Raw genomic sequence first — 16,655 nt, forward strand, 5'->3', positions numbered from 1 at the left:
CAAGCTATTGTTTCGAGTCTAGATGATTCTTCATCAGAGCCGAAGTGAAGTGTGGAGGGGGCAGCATTTATGCAGTAGTATAGGAGGAGGAAGGTTGGAGTGCTAGGGCAGCAAGGATGTTGATAGTTCAGATTAAGTGATCAAACTCAATTCCCAGTTCACCACTTCAAACCAAAGTTGGTAAAAGACTCATCAGAAAATAATGAAAAATCAGCGAGGGCTCTAACAAGAGCCTTTCTGACCAAAATGGATAACCTCAAATAGTCTGTAGAACACAGAGTTCTCGTTACAGAGCTGCTCATGGTGACCTTCAATAAACAAAAAATCCATCTTGTTTAAGACCTCATTCACACAGTTACATTCCATAAGAAGGTGGGCAATAGTTTCTTCCCCACTGTCGACTCCTCAAAGGAAATGGTTCAAAGGGATGAGACTCCAGGAATATAGTTAGAATCTGATGGGGAGGGTCCTTCTCATCATCAGCAAACTGTGCTGACAATGGGTCACTGTACTCAAAATGTTACCTCTGTTTTTCTCTCTCTCTAGATGTTGTCAGACCAACTCGAGTTTCTCCAGCACTTTGTTTTTCTTTCAGATTTTCAGTGTCTGCAGTTCTTTGTCCTTATTAAATTTTTGTCCTTCATCCTTTCTCCGGTAATGAGTACTTTCCTGTTTCCTTAACCCTAACTATTTCAAAGCAGAACCTTATTTGTGACTTGGTGACCAGAACTGAATAATATTTCAGACACAAGACTAACATTTTTATTGAAAGTTTTGTCCCTTTAATTTCTTCATACAAAATTGTTGGCTGGAATGACTGTCCTTTGCTTTATTGTACATCACCTGGTGTATTTACTAAGAATCATCACTTCAATGATGACAATGTAATAACCCTAGTGAACTCATACTGTGAAAAAGTTCCAATATTGTCCCTGAATTATAATTAAAAGTCTTTCAGAAGAAAGTTGCCCTTGAAAATGAACTGTGGGAATTTTCATGATGATTCAAGTCTCCAGTGGAACTGCAATCATTAAGTTAGGGAAAGATTTTTGCACAGAGTTGAAAAAGTCACAATATATTTAATGAGACTATCTTGAAATAATTGTCGTAGCAACTCAAGTTAATTCTTGCTTGGTGATACACTCATCAGCCAGTATGATGAGAAATAAAAACCATTTAACCTATTGACTGCATAATGCACTTACCTCGATGGTGTACCTTAAGATTCTCATTTTGATTCTTGAGTCATCAACAACTTCCTGTTATTTACAAATCTGATAATTTAACAAAGTGGCCTGCATTGAAATCTGTCAGGCACAGATAAAATATTTCTTAACAGAAAAGTTCAGGAAATTGTCTAATAGAACTCCAGCAACTTCCCTGATGCTATCAGTAATTTATTTGTTACTCTAATATGTAGTCACATAGGGTGCACTTTTGCCCAAGCACTGAATGCTGAGATCAGTGGTAGAATCACACAAGATATTTGGTGAGGTTGACCGTGACATCAGTAAGGTCTCGTCGCCTATTGTTCCCTGCCCTCAAGTAATGTGGCAATATTCTTGCTAGCTCCAAATTCACAATCATTATTGCTTGTCAAATGGTTTGTTGAAAGCTGATTTTGCCATGGGTTCCAAACTTTCCAAACTTCCCTTGCCATCATGAAAATCTGACATGGTAAGCTGTGGTGGGTGGTTTGGGGAGGGGCGGGGTGTAGGTTCAGCTCCCCACTTGCCCCAGAAGATTCATGTAGTCCACAGACAGACTGGGGAACAGGACATAATCCACTAGCACTAGCTGAACGCAGCCTTCCAACTTGGGCACTGGCCACTCCACTTTCAGGGAGATACTGCCACAATCCTCGGATCCTACAATGAACTGGCAAGGTGCCCTGCAGGGAAGACTGGTCTAGGACGGCAAACTGGCAACCAGCAGCACAGGGTTGCATTGTGTGCAAGGAAAGTAGCACAGTGTGGACCAGGCTGCCTCCCATGTTTGCTCCATTGCTGTATCAGTACGCATTCACCTGTTGCCTAACCACGTCTTCAGTATACTTTCTTTGCGTTGCTTTGCTGTGCCTCACATTTACAATACTATTCAGATAACCAGGCAGGTAGCTTTACAGCAGTCCTCGGTGAAGGGTGTGTGCATCTTGTCTTGCATCAGGACCTGCACCATATTTCCTCAGTGTTTGTGTCAAAACACAGCACCTGCAGCAAATGGTGCAATGTGTCTGAAAGTAAACAGGGGTGTATTCTGCAGTGAGTCCATTAAGAGCAGCCTCCCATATATGAGTGCCAGGCTTCAGCTATGGTCAGACATCCACTGCTTCCCTACATTGATTGGGGAAGGTTGACAGGCTCTCCTCTGTGGGAGATAGACCATCCTGCTAGGAACCAGCCTATCTGTGAGATACAAGGCAGAAGGCATTGCAACCATTGCTCAGTTGAGGTGTTAATTGCCTAGTTAACATGACTGACCAGTTTTACTTATTTGTATGTCTGGATATTGATATCTCCACATCCGTGCAGAACCAGTCCCTGTCTTCTCCTGTCCTTTCCTTGGCGAAGGTGAGGGCACTGATATGCCCCCTAGTTGTGCAGCGTTGCTTAGCCCTGTTATGGACATTATCTCTTGCAATGATATAAAGGGATCGAATAGGTAAGACAAAGTGGTTGGTCACTATTAGGGCTGGTGCCTGTGGGGAAAAGTTGCTAAGGTGTTCCAAAGAACTGAGGAGGCAGCATGAAGGTCAAGCAGAGTTCGTGGCATGAGAGGATGAGAGTAAGGGAGAGTGAGTGAGGGAAGATGTTGCATGAAACAGAGAGTGTGCCAGAGCATAAACTTTTTTGGGAGGCCTGTGCAGTAGCACAGGTACAGAGAGCAGGGAGCAAAGTATTACATTTATTCTGGTGGAGCAGGAAAGATCATTGTGCTTCTTGCAGTTTAGTCTGGTTCTCATCACCCTGGGGATGGTGCTGATTTTAGTGATGATCTCCAGGCATGCTCTAGTGGCATGGTCTCCATCGCTGATTCTTCAAGAAGAGGACTCCTCTCCTCTCCACTACTCTGTCCAGAAGACTTCTAGATCCCTGTCTGAGAAGCATTGCACCACACTCGCTTTGTCTTCCATCTATCCTGATGCCTACCACAGCCAAGCAGCACAGCTTGCAGATCACATCTGAGTGCAGGAATGCCGTGGACTTTGAAAGAATGTGTGGCCCTAAGAGATGCTGGTCTTATGCAGAAAGCCCACAGGGTGACAAGTTCCTCTGTGAACAGTAGTAAGGTGGGGCAGAGGGAGGTTGTGATTCTTTCTGCAAGGGCTCAAATAATCATTAAAGTCATAAGTTTGGTAGACATGGCAAGAAAACTCACACAGCCCTACAGCGAGAATCACTCCATCAAGCTCAACACAACTCGCACTTGGCCAAAAAATGGTAAGATTCAACCCTCTGTCTCTGCAAATTCCAGAAAAGATACCATCCATCCCAGGAATTTACTAGTTTTCAGTTCATTCAAACCTGTCAAGTGCCTGTACATTGCTAATTAGCAATGTGATTTTTGATATTCATTTTACCACAATAATTAGTTCATACCGTACATATCTTATCTGACATTAATTTAATACAAGAACTTCTGAAAATAGCCATCAACCAATTTGTTTTTTTCCCACAGCTTTAATTATTCCATCACTGTGGTTGAATCATCCCAGAACTCACCTCCTAACAGCACTCTAGGTGCCCCTACACCCCTGAGCTGTAGCAGTTTCAGTAAGCAGCTCACCAGCACCTTCTCCAGGGCAATTAGGGGTGGCCAATAAATCGCGGCCTAGCCAGTGACACCCACAACTCCTGAATGAATAATAAAATGAAGAGGAGATAAATGAGATAAGAAAATGCAAAAGAACCAACTCATTGAAGGAGCAATTTATAGACCAGTAGCAAAACTGTAAAGCAGAGTATAAGTCAGGAAATAAAGGCTTATAAGAATGGTACTCCAGTTTAATCATCTTACAGATTATAGATTGGACAAATCAAAATGGCAAAATAGCCAAGAGGGTGAAATCATTAGAGACTACTGAGGATGGTTTCTTAGAACAATTATTCTGGAGCCATCAAGGGAGCAAACTGTTGTTGAAGTCATGATATGTAAAGGGACAGGATTAATTAAGCATCTCATAATAAAGGATTTGATTGGCAAGAAGTATAATCATAACATGGTAGAATTTCACATTCAGTTTCACACTCATTATTTTCTTCTGTGGGGATCAATAGAAATGAATCATGACACTTATTCAAGGCTGACCTAGACTGATTCTTAATCAAAACCGAAAGAACTGCGTACGCTGTAAATCCGAAACAAAAGCAGAAGTTGCTGGTAAAGCCCAGCAAGCCGGGCAGCATCTGAGAGGAGAAATAAAAGTTAATGTTTCAGGTCCAGTGACCCTTCCTCAGGGTCCCAAAATGTCAACTCTGATTTCTTTTCACAGATGCTGCCAGACCTGCTGACCTTTTCCAGCAACTTCTGTTTTTGTTTTAGACTGATTCTTGATCTACAGGGAAGTTGAAGATTATTGGGGATGGGCAGAAAAGTGGATTGAAGCCATCCTCAGATCAACCATGACCTTATTAAATGATGAAGCAAGCTTTATAGTCCAAACATCCAATTTCTGCTCTTACATCTTACATTCTTGTGTTAAATCAAATTAATCTCATTGGCAAAATAGTTAATGACTGTTAATAAACCGAAAGACTGTTCATCTATTGCATTAACTTTTTGTTCTGCGAAAGATTCTCCTTTCAGGTCTGGGGACTAAACGATTAGAATTCACATGTAAAAGCCTTAAATTGTTAAATGCATCTGTTTTAGTCTTAACATTTGCTGTCATTTATTCTAAAATGTGGATTGGGACTAATCTGTTAGCAATTTTCTACTCAACCTGTTCAGGGGTGTCATTACATACAATGGAATAGATAGCACTTGAACCCAGGTCTCTTGGCTCAAAGGTAAAAACGTTACCATTACCATTGTGCCACTCAAACACTTTGGGGCAAAGCTGTTATTCTTACTTCCCTAAACTGTCTTACCTGCTTCTCTTAAAGTTATACTTGTTTAAATTTCGAGTTCTTAATTAAAATGCAAGAACTTTTGTGAGCAGGATAAAACATTAACCTTGATAAGTCTGTCCTTTCTGAACGGACTGATCCCAACTGTGAGTACTTTACTCTGTTCATAATGTACTTCAATCCCTTTCATATGTGAAATACATCAAATACCTCTCAAACATATAAATATTGTCCATTTTAATGGCCTTTAACAAACTTAATACAATTAAATTCAACCCTTCATGGTTATAATTCACTGTAACTGAATGTTTTAGATAAAAAAGTAAATTGCAAGTATTCTACGACTATAAAGTGTGCAGTTAGCAGTGTTGTTACATGTTTCCACCTATTTAGTTGAAGGTATTGAGTCACTCTGGGTTATGCCTCAAAAGCATTAGCAGCAACTGGATACCTCAGTTAAAGGCCCAGAATTAATTTTGCTCAATGATACATGAGGGACAGCATTGCTAATCCCAATCTAATCTTAACATTCATAAATAGACATCTTTTAGCAGACATAACAGGATAGCAATCTAAAATCAAATCCTGACTGATGGTTATGTTTCCAAGTGGCAGGGAAGATGTGGCCAGATGTAATGCCCCCTACTCTCCACCTTGGGCTGAGATTAGCTCACTGAGCAGAATAGTGTTTGAGCCCAGGACCTTCCTTCCATACATGCAGGACCATGTATGATTCATGACAATGTAGTAACATGTGCTTACTAATTATATCTGCACATTTATTTTGCTGTGTAAATATTATTGAAAGTTAACTAACGATTGATATTGAATTTTTTTTCTGAATAGGGTGCTCGAGGTAGAAGAGGCAAGAATGGTTCACCTGGTCCACCTGGAGTTATGGGGCCACCTGGCAGGCAGGTAAGTGTTTTATCTTCAGCCTAAAGGCTCTGAGGAAAGGTGACCGACCCAAAACATTAACTCTGATTTTTTTCTTCACAGATGCTGCCAGACCTGCTAAGCTTTTCTAGCAACTTCTGTTTTTGTTCCTGATTTACATCATCCAGAATTTTTCAGTTTTTATATAGTTTATATGGATTTCAGTGCGGCCTTTCATAGGCTGGCAGGCTGCTCTGGAAGGTTAGATTAGATGGAACCCAGGGAGAGTTGGCAAATTGATTTCACAATTGGCTTGACTGTAGGAAGCAGAGAACAATAGGAGAAGGATGCTTGTCGGCGTGGAGGCCTGTGACTGGTGGTGTGCCTCAGGTTCAGTACTGGGCCCATTGCTGTTTGCTATCTGTATCGATGATTTCAATGAGAACGTACAAGGCATGATTAGTAAGCTTGCAAATGTCACTAAAATAGGCAGTATTGTGGGCTGTGAGGAAGGTTATGAGAAATTGCAGCAGAATCTTGATAAGCTGAGGAAGAGGACAGAGAAATAGCAAATGGAATCTAATATGGATAAGTGTGAAGTGTTGCATTTTGGAAAGTCAGATCAAGATAGGAGCTTCATGGTGAATGGTAGGGCCTTAAGGAGTGTAGTGGAACAGAGAGATCTTGGACTTCAGCTGCACGGTTCTCTGAAAGTGGAGTCACAGGTAGACACAGCAATGAAGAAGGCTTTTGGCACATTGGCCTTCATCAGTCTGGGTATTGAGTACAGAAGTTGAGAAGTTATGTTGCAGTTGAACAGGATATTAGTGAGGCCACATCTGGAGTATTGTGTTCAGTTTTGGTCACTTTGAAGAATTATTAAACTGAAAAGAGTGCAAAAGAAATTGATAAGAATGTTGCCAGAACTCAGGGCACTAAGTTATAGGGAGAGGTTGGATGAGTTGGGACTTTTTTCTTTACAGTGGAGGAAACTGAGGGGGATCTTATAGAAGTGTATAAGATCATGAGAGTCATGGATCGGGTGAACACACTTAGTGTTTTCCCCAGGGTTGGGGAATCAAGGACTAGAGGGCATCAGTTTAAGATAAGAGGGGAAAGAATACATGGGAACCTGAGGGGCAACTTTTTTTTATGCAGAGGGTGGTACACATATGGAATGAGCTGCCAGCAGAAGTGGTTGAGGTGGGTACATTAACAACATTTAAAAGGCATTTGGATGAATACATCTGATGAAGGGTCTAGGCCTGAAACGTCAGCTTTTGTGCTCCTGAGATGCTGCTGGGCCTGCTGTGTTCATCCAGCCTCACATTTTATTATCTTGGATGAATACATGGATAGGAAAGGTTTAGAAGGAAATGGGTTTAGTGTGCATGGACATTTTGGTTGGTTCAGACCACTTTGGGCCAAAGAGTCTGTCTCCGTCCTGTAGGACTGTCTGACTGTCTATGACTCAATGTAGTGCAGACAACCTACTCTTTGAAAAGGCAGGCTGTCTCTCAAAAGGTAGCTTCACGATAGTATTGTTGCAATGTAAGCTCTTGGAAGCCGAAGTCAAGACAAGTCAGTGGAATCCATAATGATGAATACACTATTGGATACATTAGTGGTACAGGTAGACATGAAGAGAGGTGCCACAGTGACACAGAGGTGGAGGGGTGGGGGGTGGGGGAGAGGAGTGGTGCAGGGAATCAGATCCTCAGAGGAATTTAAAAGCAGATGACTAAAAAGGTCAAAAAATGAATCAGTCACAATCCATGGGTGTCTTGATCCAAGAATCTGGCAGTAGTATCTTAAGAGATCTAATGACCTCCTTTCAGTGGTCAGACCCAGTGAAAGCAACTTCACATAACATTATCTCAACGTGTTCTTCATACTGCAAAATGTGCAACTTTGATCCTTTGTGCAGCAGCATATTCTGGCACTCAGGATTCATGCCTAACATCCAAATAATCTGTCTCATCCTCGCGCAGCTCCCAGTTCTGCCATTGTCACTACCTCCATAAACCTGAAGCTATTCACTGTAGAAGGCACATCACAGCATGACCATACACAGACACTGACGTTCTGTCAAACAATAGAAAGGAACAAGGACACCCAAATCTCCTGAGCCACGCTGAAGATACAGTTCCCTGTATCATGGTGCCGGCTTCTGTGAGGGCTGAAGGATTAGACATCACTAAGGGAATTGGGGGTGACTGCGTGCTCCTGCCTTTTCTCAGCTCTTAGCATATAAAGATTTAGATGCTCCTCTTTTTGCTGTTTGATATAATGGTTAAGTACTTGTGACTATGTACCTCCTACATTCCACCTGCACACTTTCTATCAAGCCAACCTTTCCTGTGAGTTCCTGCTTTTGGTTGTTCAAGAACTTGCCAACCCCCAGGAGAGGCAAAGTACTAATGAGGCTCCATCACTTAGTCATAGCCACCAACATGGACATGACACTGAACTTACCTTGTAAGCTTCTATATGTTACACCAGCAGCTATGTGTGGCCTTTACCCAGGTCGTACATAAGCTGGAGAATGAGCCATCTTTAACAGTTGGAGATCTTGATGGGGTTGCACACCATGACACTGAGTGTATTGCCTGTTCTGTCAGACAGCCTTCTATCACTGACAAGGAGTGGGAAAGAGCCTGGCTCCAACTTAGCAAAGGAGGTAGCACAGCATCTGCCCTCTCCACACCTGGCTCCACTTCTCCATTATCCTGCAGAACTAGAGGCACTGCCATTGCAATCTCCATTCCTCTCCCTTCTTTTGTGTGCACACGTCACCAACTCATCTCCATTCATTGGAAAGATGCAGAAACTCTCGCTGGTAAATGCAGAAACTTACCGAAACATCTCCAAAAAACCTTCAGATATTTTATAGTGGCAGTGGTCCAAAAATCTAACAGTCCTGCAGTATATGGCTCTTTAAGTAGGTTCAGATTGCTGCGGCGCATTTTTTTTTGTAACAATAAACAGCAAAGTTGTTGTCTGGACCAATGCAGAGCAAATCTGAGATCTTGCAATCACATGTCACAATAGCTCCATGTTAAGATGTTCCATTGTGCACAGAAGACACAACTACATGGGCTATCCGCTCAGAGCACATTGTGGTGGGCCACACACATAGCAGCCAGCAGCTCAGTATGTCCTCAGGAAACCTGTGCAGATCTCTATGGTGCTGCTAGCCGTTAACCAAATGAACATTTGTGCTTACAGTATTTATTTCCCACACTAAAAGCATTTTTTTTTCCTTTCTATCTTTCAGGGTCTTCCAGGGAAAGCTGGCATTAAAGGTTACAAGGTAAGTTAATTTCAACCATTTTATTTTTGTTTTTCATTTTATTATCTTCCTTCAAGCTCCAGCATGGTTTATGATAATGCCATGGTAATGTCTACTAACTAGTGATAGAAGGGCATGGATTTATAATCTTGAGTTCAAATCCTATTCGAGCAGTTTAAAAAATTGAATCCAGGACTTAAAAAGTACTCAGTTAAAGTGCCCATGTAGCAGGTGGATTGCTGTTTAGAAACCACTTCACCACTGTCCCAATGAGGAAAATCACTGTTCCTACCTCATCCGCCTTGAATGCTACTACTTGAACGTTCACAGAAAAAGTATTACCTCTTAACTGTCCTCTGAAGTGGCCTAACAAGCTGCTCAGTTGTATCAAACCACCAGGAACACATATTACACAGATTGCAGTGCTTCAAAAAGAAGGCTTAAAGCTAAGAGAAACTTGGGATAGGAAATAAAATGTTGGACATGCCAGGAAAGCACATGTCCCAGGGGCATACTTATTTTAAATGAGGCAGGTTATCAAAGTATGTGTCCAACCTGGAAGGAAATGAAGGAAAGTTGACACCAGAAATGAATTTCAGGTGACAATATTCAGATTGGAACGTTAATGGAACCTGGACTTCTGTTTCCAGTCTTGGCTGGAAATAGCAGATGGTCTTCCTTATCTTGCTTTCACACAGATTCAGAGCTAAAAAGAGTTAAACGATTGAAAGAAGAAGGAATGAGGAAGGAACTAACAATTCACAGAGTTACAAGGAGGACATATTTTTCAATCTCGTTATTCTTCCGAGTAAGTGCTCAGCTTCGTGAAAATCATTGATAGCAGATTTATTTGACTGGATCACTTTATGTCTTGCTTTGTAGTTATAGCTGTTGCTTGTTTGGCTGTCTGTATTGGATCCGTTATTTCATGTTTTTCACTGCTGCGCATTGCTTCCTCATCGAGTTGTGGTTTGTTCCTGTTTTATGCATGTGAAAGTTGAGCCAGTTAGGTGCTTTTAAGGAACATAATTGATAAAATGATAAAAGTTGGTATGCAGTAGGGACTGAACAGACACTTAAAATATTATTAAAGTTACTCAAAAAGATGTGAGTATGTAACTGGTTGCTTTATTCAGTTCAATACCTCAAGATCACTTGAGTTCATATTGCTACGTTCATAATGAAGAACTTTTAACATTGTTATCATATTTTATATTTGATTAATTGAAACATTGATTGTTAGTTATACCTTGTTATTTTATAATGTCTTCGGCTCCTAATTAAACTTGTCACAGGGTTGGTGTTTTATGATTTTTTATGACAGGGTGACGTTGGACTGGGGGCCCGAGGACCGCGAGGGAGCCAAGGCATTCCTGGTCGTAGGGTAAGATACTGAGATCCTTTGATTTGTCTCCCCCTCTCTCGTTCTTCCTCCAACTCTTGCTTTCTGGGTGGAATCTATCAGGCCTGCCCAGACCTTTTAGAAGGCTGGGCAGGGCCATTTAACTGAGTGGGAAGTCTGAAGGCAGTTTCTAATGTTAAAATTTTGTTATTAAGATCTCAAAATATTTCACATGAGTTGGCTTTGTCCTTGCATTTATTAGTATGCTGTGAATACTCGTTAACACCCCAAACTACTGGGATTACTTAATGGATACAATCTTGTTAGACAAGAATGGGAAACCCACATGTTTAGAAATCTAACTATAGATGTGAAGCATTTATCTGCAGTGTACACATCTTCCTCAAGTTTTGGTGAGTGCAGGCTTCTTCAGTAACTTGACTTCTTCATAAACAAACTGATTCTTTATGGACCTACAGTTTAAGGAGTGAAGACTGAATGGGTCAACCAGCCATGATAAATCTTAGTCATTGCTTGCTTGTTACTGTTAAATGCTTACAGTGTAAGAGGTGAAGCCCAGCCAGGTTAACCAATCTGTTCATCCACACACTGGTTGATGCCAGAAGACCTGGCTGGGTCAGGTAAATGGAGCTTGACTAAAAGGAATTAAACTTGAAAGATTCAGGTAAAGGTGTGTGAGGTAGAAAGGAACAGTTGGGAATGTAATTCAGACTGCTTGGTTATTGGCAGCAATGAAAGTATCCTGGGAATGGAGAAAGAAACTCTGCTGAAGACCATGGTGCTCCTCTTCAGATGCTGCTTGCTCCTCCACAGCTGTAGCCCCCTCAGCCTTGTGTCTCTTTTGTTGGCAATGGGAATTCTTCCTTCTTCTACTCCTTCTTAACATCAATAACACCAGACCAGAAACTGAACAAGACTAGCCATATACATACAGTAGCTACAAGAGAAAGTCAGAGGCTAGGAATCCTGTGGCAAAAAGCTCACCTTCTGACTGCCCAAAGCCTATCTACAGGGCACAAGTCACAAACCTGGATGGGTGCAGCGCTGACAACCCTGAGAATGTCAACACCATTCAGGACAAAGTACGTTCTTTGACCTGACCTGAAGGAGTTACTTAGGTCCCTATTAGAGCACAGGTGATGTACAGGGCATCTTTTGAGTTCCTTGACATGGCAATCCTTGGGCACTTGTCAGTGCACAATGGCAGCATCTTGCTCTTTATAGGGATGGGGCACATGGAAGGACCCCCCTCGAGTCCCTCTCATCTAGACAGTACATGAAGACATCCATACTTGACCAGTTGAGTGAATTATCCAACATTATCCATATTATCCAACAGATAGTGACTGTTCAGCTGGACATGGCTCTTCATGGTAACCACCATTGTTCCTGTGGAAGCAACTCGCATACCTGACCACAACACCATATAGAACCTAGGCAGACACCTCTGTCCATTATTCTAAATCAGTGTGAGATCTCTGGCACCCCTACCAGGCACTCCCCCCTTATTCTAAATATCTCTGTCAGCTTATTAATGGCTGAGTCCAGAGGTTCGTCATTGATAGAACATAGAACATAGAACAGTACAGCACAGAACAACCCACGATGTTGTGCCGACCATTGATCCTCATGTATGCACCCTCAAATTTCTGTGACCATATGCATGTCCAGCAGTCTCTTAAATGACCCCAATGACCTTGCTTCCACAACTGCTGCTGGCAATGCATTCCATGCTCTCACAACTATCTGTGTAAAGAACCTGCCTCTGACACCCCCTCTATACTTTCCTCCAACCAGCTTAAAACTATGACCCCTCGTGTTAGCCATTTCTGCCCTGGGAAATAGTCTCTGGCTATCAACTCTATCTATGCCTCTCATTATCTTGTATACCTCAATTAAGTCCCCTCTCCTCCTCCTTTTCTCCAATGAAAAAAGTCCGAGCTCAGTCAACCTCTCTTCATAAGATAAGCCCTCCAGTCCAGGCAGCATCCTGGTAAACCTCCTCTGAACCCTCTCCAAAGCATTCACATCTTTCCTATAATAGGGTGACCAGAACTGGACGCAGTATTCCAAGTGCGGTCTAACCAAAGTTTTATAGAGCTGCAACAAGATCTCACGACTCTTAAACTCAATCCCCCTGTTAATGAAAGCCAAAACACCATATGCTTTCTTAACAACCCTGTCCACTTGGGTGGCCATTTTAAGGGATCTATGTATCTGCACACCAAGATCCCTCTGTTCCTCCACACTGCCAAGAATCCTATCCTTAAACCTGTACTCAGCTTTCAAATTCGACCTTCCAAAATGCATCACCTCGCATTTATCCAGGTTGAACTCCATCTGCCACCTCTCAGCCCATCTCTGCATCCTGTCAATGTCCCGCTGCAGCCTACAACAGCCCTCTATACTGTCAACGACACCTCCAACCTTTGTGTCGTCTGAAAACTTGTTGACCCATCCTTCAATCCCCTCATCCAAGTCATTAATAAAAATTACAAACAGTAGAGGCCCAAGGACAGACCCCTGTGGAACACCACTCACCACTGACTTCCAAGCATAATATTTTCCTTCTACTACCACTCGCTGCCTTCTGTTGGCCAGCCAATTCTGTATCCAGACAGCTAAGTTCCCCTGTATCCCATTCTGACCTTCTGAATGAGCCTACCATGGGGACCTTTATCAAATGCCTTACTGAAGTCCATATACACCACATCCATAGCTCGACCCTCATCAATTTTTCTAGTCACATCCTCAAAGAACTCAATAAGGTTTGTGAGGCATGACCTGCCCCTCACAAAGCTGTGTTGACTGCATTTGATCAGGCCATGCTCTTCCAAATGGTCATAAATCCTATCCCTCAAAATCCTTTCTAACACCTTGCAGACGACAGACGTGAGACTTACTGGTCTGTAATTGCCGGGATTTCCCTATTTCCTTTCTTGAAGAGAGGAATTACATTTGCCTCTCTCCAGTCCTCAGGTACGACTCCAGTGGAGAGCGAGGATGCAAAGATCCTCGCAAGTGGCGAAGCAATTGCATTTCTCGCTTCCCAAAGCAGCCGAGGACAAATCTGGTCCGGGCCTGGCGACTTGTCAATCTTAATGTTTGACAAAATTTTCAGCACATCAGCTTCCTCTATCTCTATCCATTCCAGCATGCACACCTGCTCTTCAAAGATTTCATTCACTACAAAGTTCGTTTCTTTCGTAAAGACAGAAGCAAAAAACTCATTTAGGACTTCCCCTATCTCCTCAGACTCCACACACAAGTTCCCTATGCTATCCCTGATCGGCCCTACTCTTTCTTTGACCATTCTCTTATTCCTCACATAAGTGTAAAATGCCTTTGTGTTTTCCCTAATTCGTTCTGCCAAGCCTTTCTCGTGCCCCCTCCTGGCTCTCCTCAGACCATTTTTGAGCTCCTTCCTTGCCTGCGTGTAATCCTCTCTAGCTGAACTTGACCCTAGCTTCCGCCACCTTATGTAAGCTGCCTTCTTCCTTTTGACGAGAAGCTCCACCACTCTCGTCATCCAAGGTTCCTTTATCTTACCCCTTCTCGCCTGTCTCAGAGGGACATATTTACTCATCACTCGCAACAACTGTTCCTTAAACAGTCTCCACATGTCTATAGTGCCCTTACCATGGAACAATTATTCCCAGTCCATGCTTCCTAACTCATGTCTAATCGCGTCATAGTTTCCTCTTCCCCAATTAAATATCCTCCCATTTTGCCTAATCCTCTCCTTCTCCATAGCTATGTAGAATGTGAGGCAGTTATGGTCACTATCACCAAAATGCTCTCCCACCACAAGATCTGATACCTGCCCCGGCTCGTTTCCGAGCACCAAGTCTAGAATGGCCTCTCCCCTCATCGGCCTGTCAACATACTGCATTAGGAAACCCTCCTGAACATACCTTACAAAAACAGTTCCATTCAAATCTTTTGCTCGAAGGAAGTTCCAATCAATATTAGGAAAGTTAAAGTCACCCATTACAACAACCCTACTACGTCCACACTTTTCCAAAATCTGTCGACCTATGCTTTCTTCAATCTCCCTGCTGCTATTGGGGGGCCTGTAGTAAACCCCTAACGAGGTGACTACTCCCTTGCTGTTCCTAATTTCCACCCATACTGACTCAGTAGGCAGATCTTCCTCGACAATGGAAGCTTCTGTAGCTGTGATACCCTCTCTGATTAGTAGTGCTACACCCCCTCCACTTTTCCCCCCCTCCCTATTCTTTTTAAATGTTCTAAACCCTGGAACATCCAGCAACCATTCCTGCCCATGAGAAACCCATGTCTCTGTTATGGCCACAACATCATAGCACCAGGTACTGATCCATGCTCTAAGTTCATCACTTTTATTCCTGATACTCCTTGCGTTAAAGCAAACACACTTTAACTGATCCCTTGGTTCCTTCCCAGGAAAATCCTTCCCACTAGCTGGTCTACCTCTTGCTACTGCCTCACCTGCATCAACTCTCACCTCCGGTATACAGCTCAGGTTCCCACCCTCCTGCCATACTAGTTTAAACCCTCTCGAACTACTCGAGCAAACCTTCCACCCAGGACATTGGTCCCCTTCCCTTGATATTGAGCTTAATATTCAGCTCAGCAGGAATCTGCTCTCCAGCAGACCTCTAAACGTGAACAGCCTTGGCCATTTTGTTCCTTCTTTAGCTGTGCCTGCGTCAGTGTTGCACTCACCAGATTGCCATCCTGAACCAAATCTCAGAGGATTACCCATTAAGGTGAACATGTTTATGCTGGTAGAAAATGTGAGGGAAGGCCTAGACAGTCCAACCTCTGAAGCTCATAACTTTTCTTCCACCAACGATTGGTTTGTTGGGGTTGTAGAAATGGGCCTTGGATGAGGTTTTACTTTTTTTCCTGGATTAGAAAAGGAATCCAGAGACTGTAGACAAAAGCATGAAGATTTGTTTGCAGTCTGAGCTTTCATTTCGATGTTATTGCTTGACATATAGATGAGGCTAACAAAATTAGAGGTTTTCTCACCAGATGATATCAATTCATCCTTTAGGCATGTTTTCTTTGTTTAGTTGATGATTCAGCAGTCTGCTCTTGAATGGGACAGGAGCCATATATCAAGTATTAATCCCACGTCTACGTATATTCACCCTTATTGTGCATGCTTTTCTCTGGTGGAAGATGAAAAGCATCAACAGACATTAACATGGGTACATGAGCACTATGCCTGTATTTGTACATAGAACATAGAACACTACAGTACAATACAGACTCTTCAGCCCTCAATGTTGCGCTGACCTGTGAAACCAAACTGAAGCCCATCTAACCAACACTATTCCATTATCATCTATATGTTTATCCAATGACCATTTAAATGCCCTTAAACTTGGCAAGTCTACTACTGTTGCAGACAGGGAATTCCACGCCCTTACTACTCTCTGAGTAAAGAACCTTCTCTGACATCTGTCCTATATCTATCACCCCTCAATTTAAAGCTATGTCCTCTCGTGCTAGCCATCTCTGTCTGAGTAAAAAGGCTCTCACTATCCACCCTATCTCACCATCTCATCATCTGATCATCTTGTCTGTCTGTATTAGGTCACCTCTTAACCTTCTTCTCCCTAACGAAAACAGCCTCAAGTCCCTCAGCCTTTCCTCATTAGACCTTCCGTTCATACCAGGCAACATTCTGTTAAATCTCCTCTGCACACTTTCCAATGCTTCCACATCCTTCCTATAATGCGGCGACCAGAACTGTATGCAATACTCCAAGTGTGGCCGCACCAGAGTTTTCTACAGCTGTAACATGACCTCATGGCTCCGAAACTCAATCCCTCTACCAATAAAACCTAACACACTGTATGCCTTCTTAACAACCCTATCAACCTGGGTAGCAACTTTCAGGAATCTACGTACATGGACACCAAGATCTCTCTGCTCATCCACACAACCAAGAATCTTACCATTAGCCAGTACTCTCTATTCCTGTTACTCCTTCCAAAGTGAATCACCTCATACTTTTCTGCATTAAACTCCATTTGCCACCTCTCAGCCCATCTCTACAGCT

General features: G+C 42.6%; 1 protein-coding gene across 12 annotated transcripts in view; it reads left to right on the forward strand.

Moving 5' to 3' along the window:
• LOC125463397 (collagen alpha-1(VII) chain) overlaps window positions 1-16,655 on the forward strand; it is a 377,348-nt gene that overhangs the window by 230,786 nt on the left and 129,907 nt on the right. For 11 of the 12 annotated variants that reach the window (XM_059654498.1, XM_059654507.1, XM_059654500.1 and 8 more), the window contains 3 exons: window positions 5,916-5,987; window positions 9,223-9,258; window positions 10,562-10,621. In XM_059654498.1, coding sequence (XP_059510481.1) covers window positions 5,916-5,987; window positions 9,223-9,258; window positions 10,562-10,621 — 168 coding nt within the window. Of the gene's footprint in view, window positions 1-5,915; window positions 5,988-9,222; window positions 9,259-9,935; window positions 9,988-10,561; window positions 10,622-16,655 lie in introns of those variants that run through there. The other variant, XM_059654509.1, reaches the window with a different exon arrangement.

The sequence above is a fragment of the Stegostoma tigrinum genome, chromosome 25, assembly GCF_030684315.1.
Source record: "Stegostoma tigrinum isolate sSteTig4 chromosome 25, sSteTig4.hap1, whole genome shotgun sequence".
Taxonomy (NCBI): domain Eukaryota; kingdom Metazoa; phylum Chordata; class Chondrichthyes; order Orectolobiformes; family Stegostomatidae; genus Stegostoma; species Stegostoma tigrinum.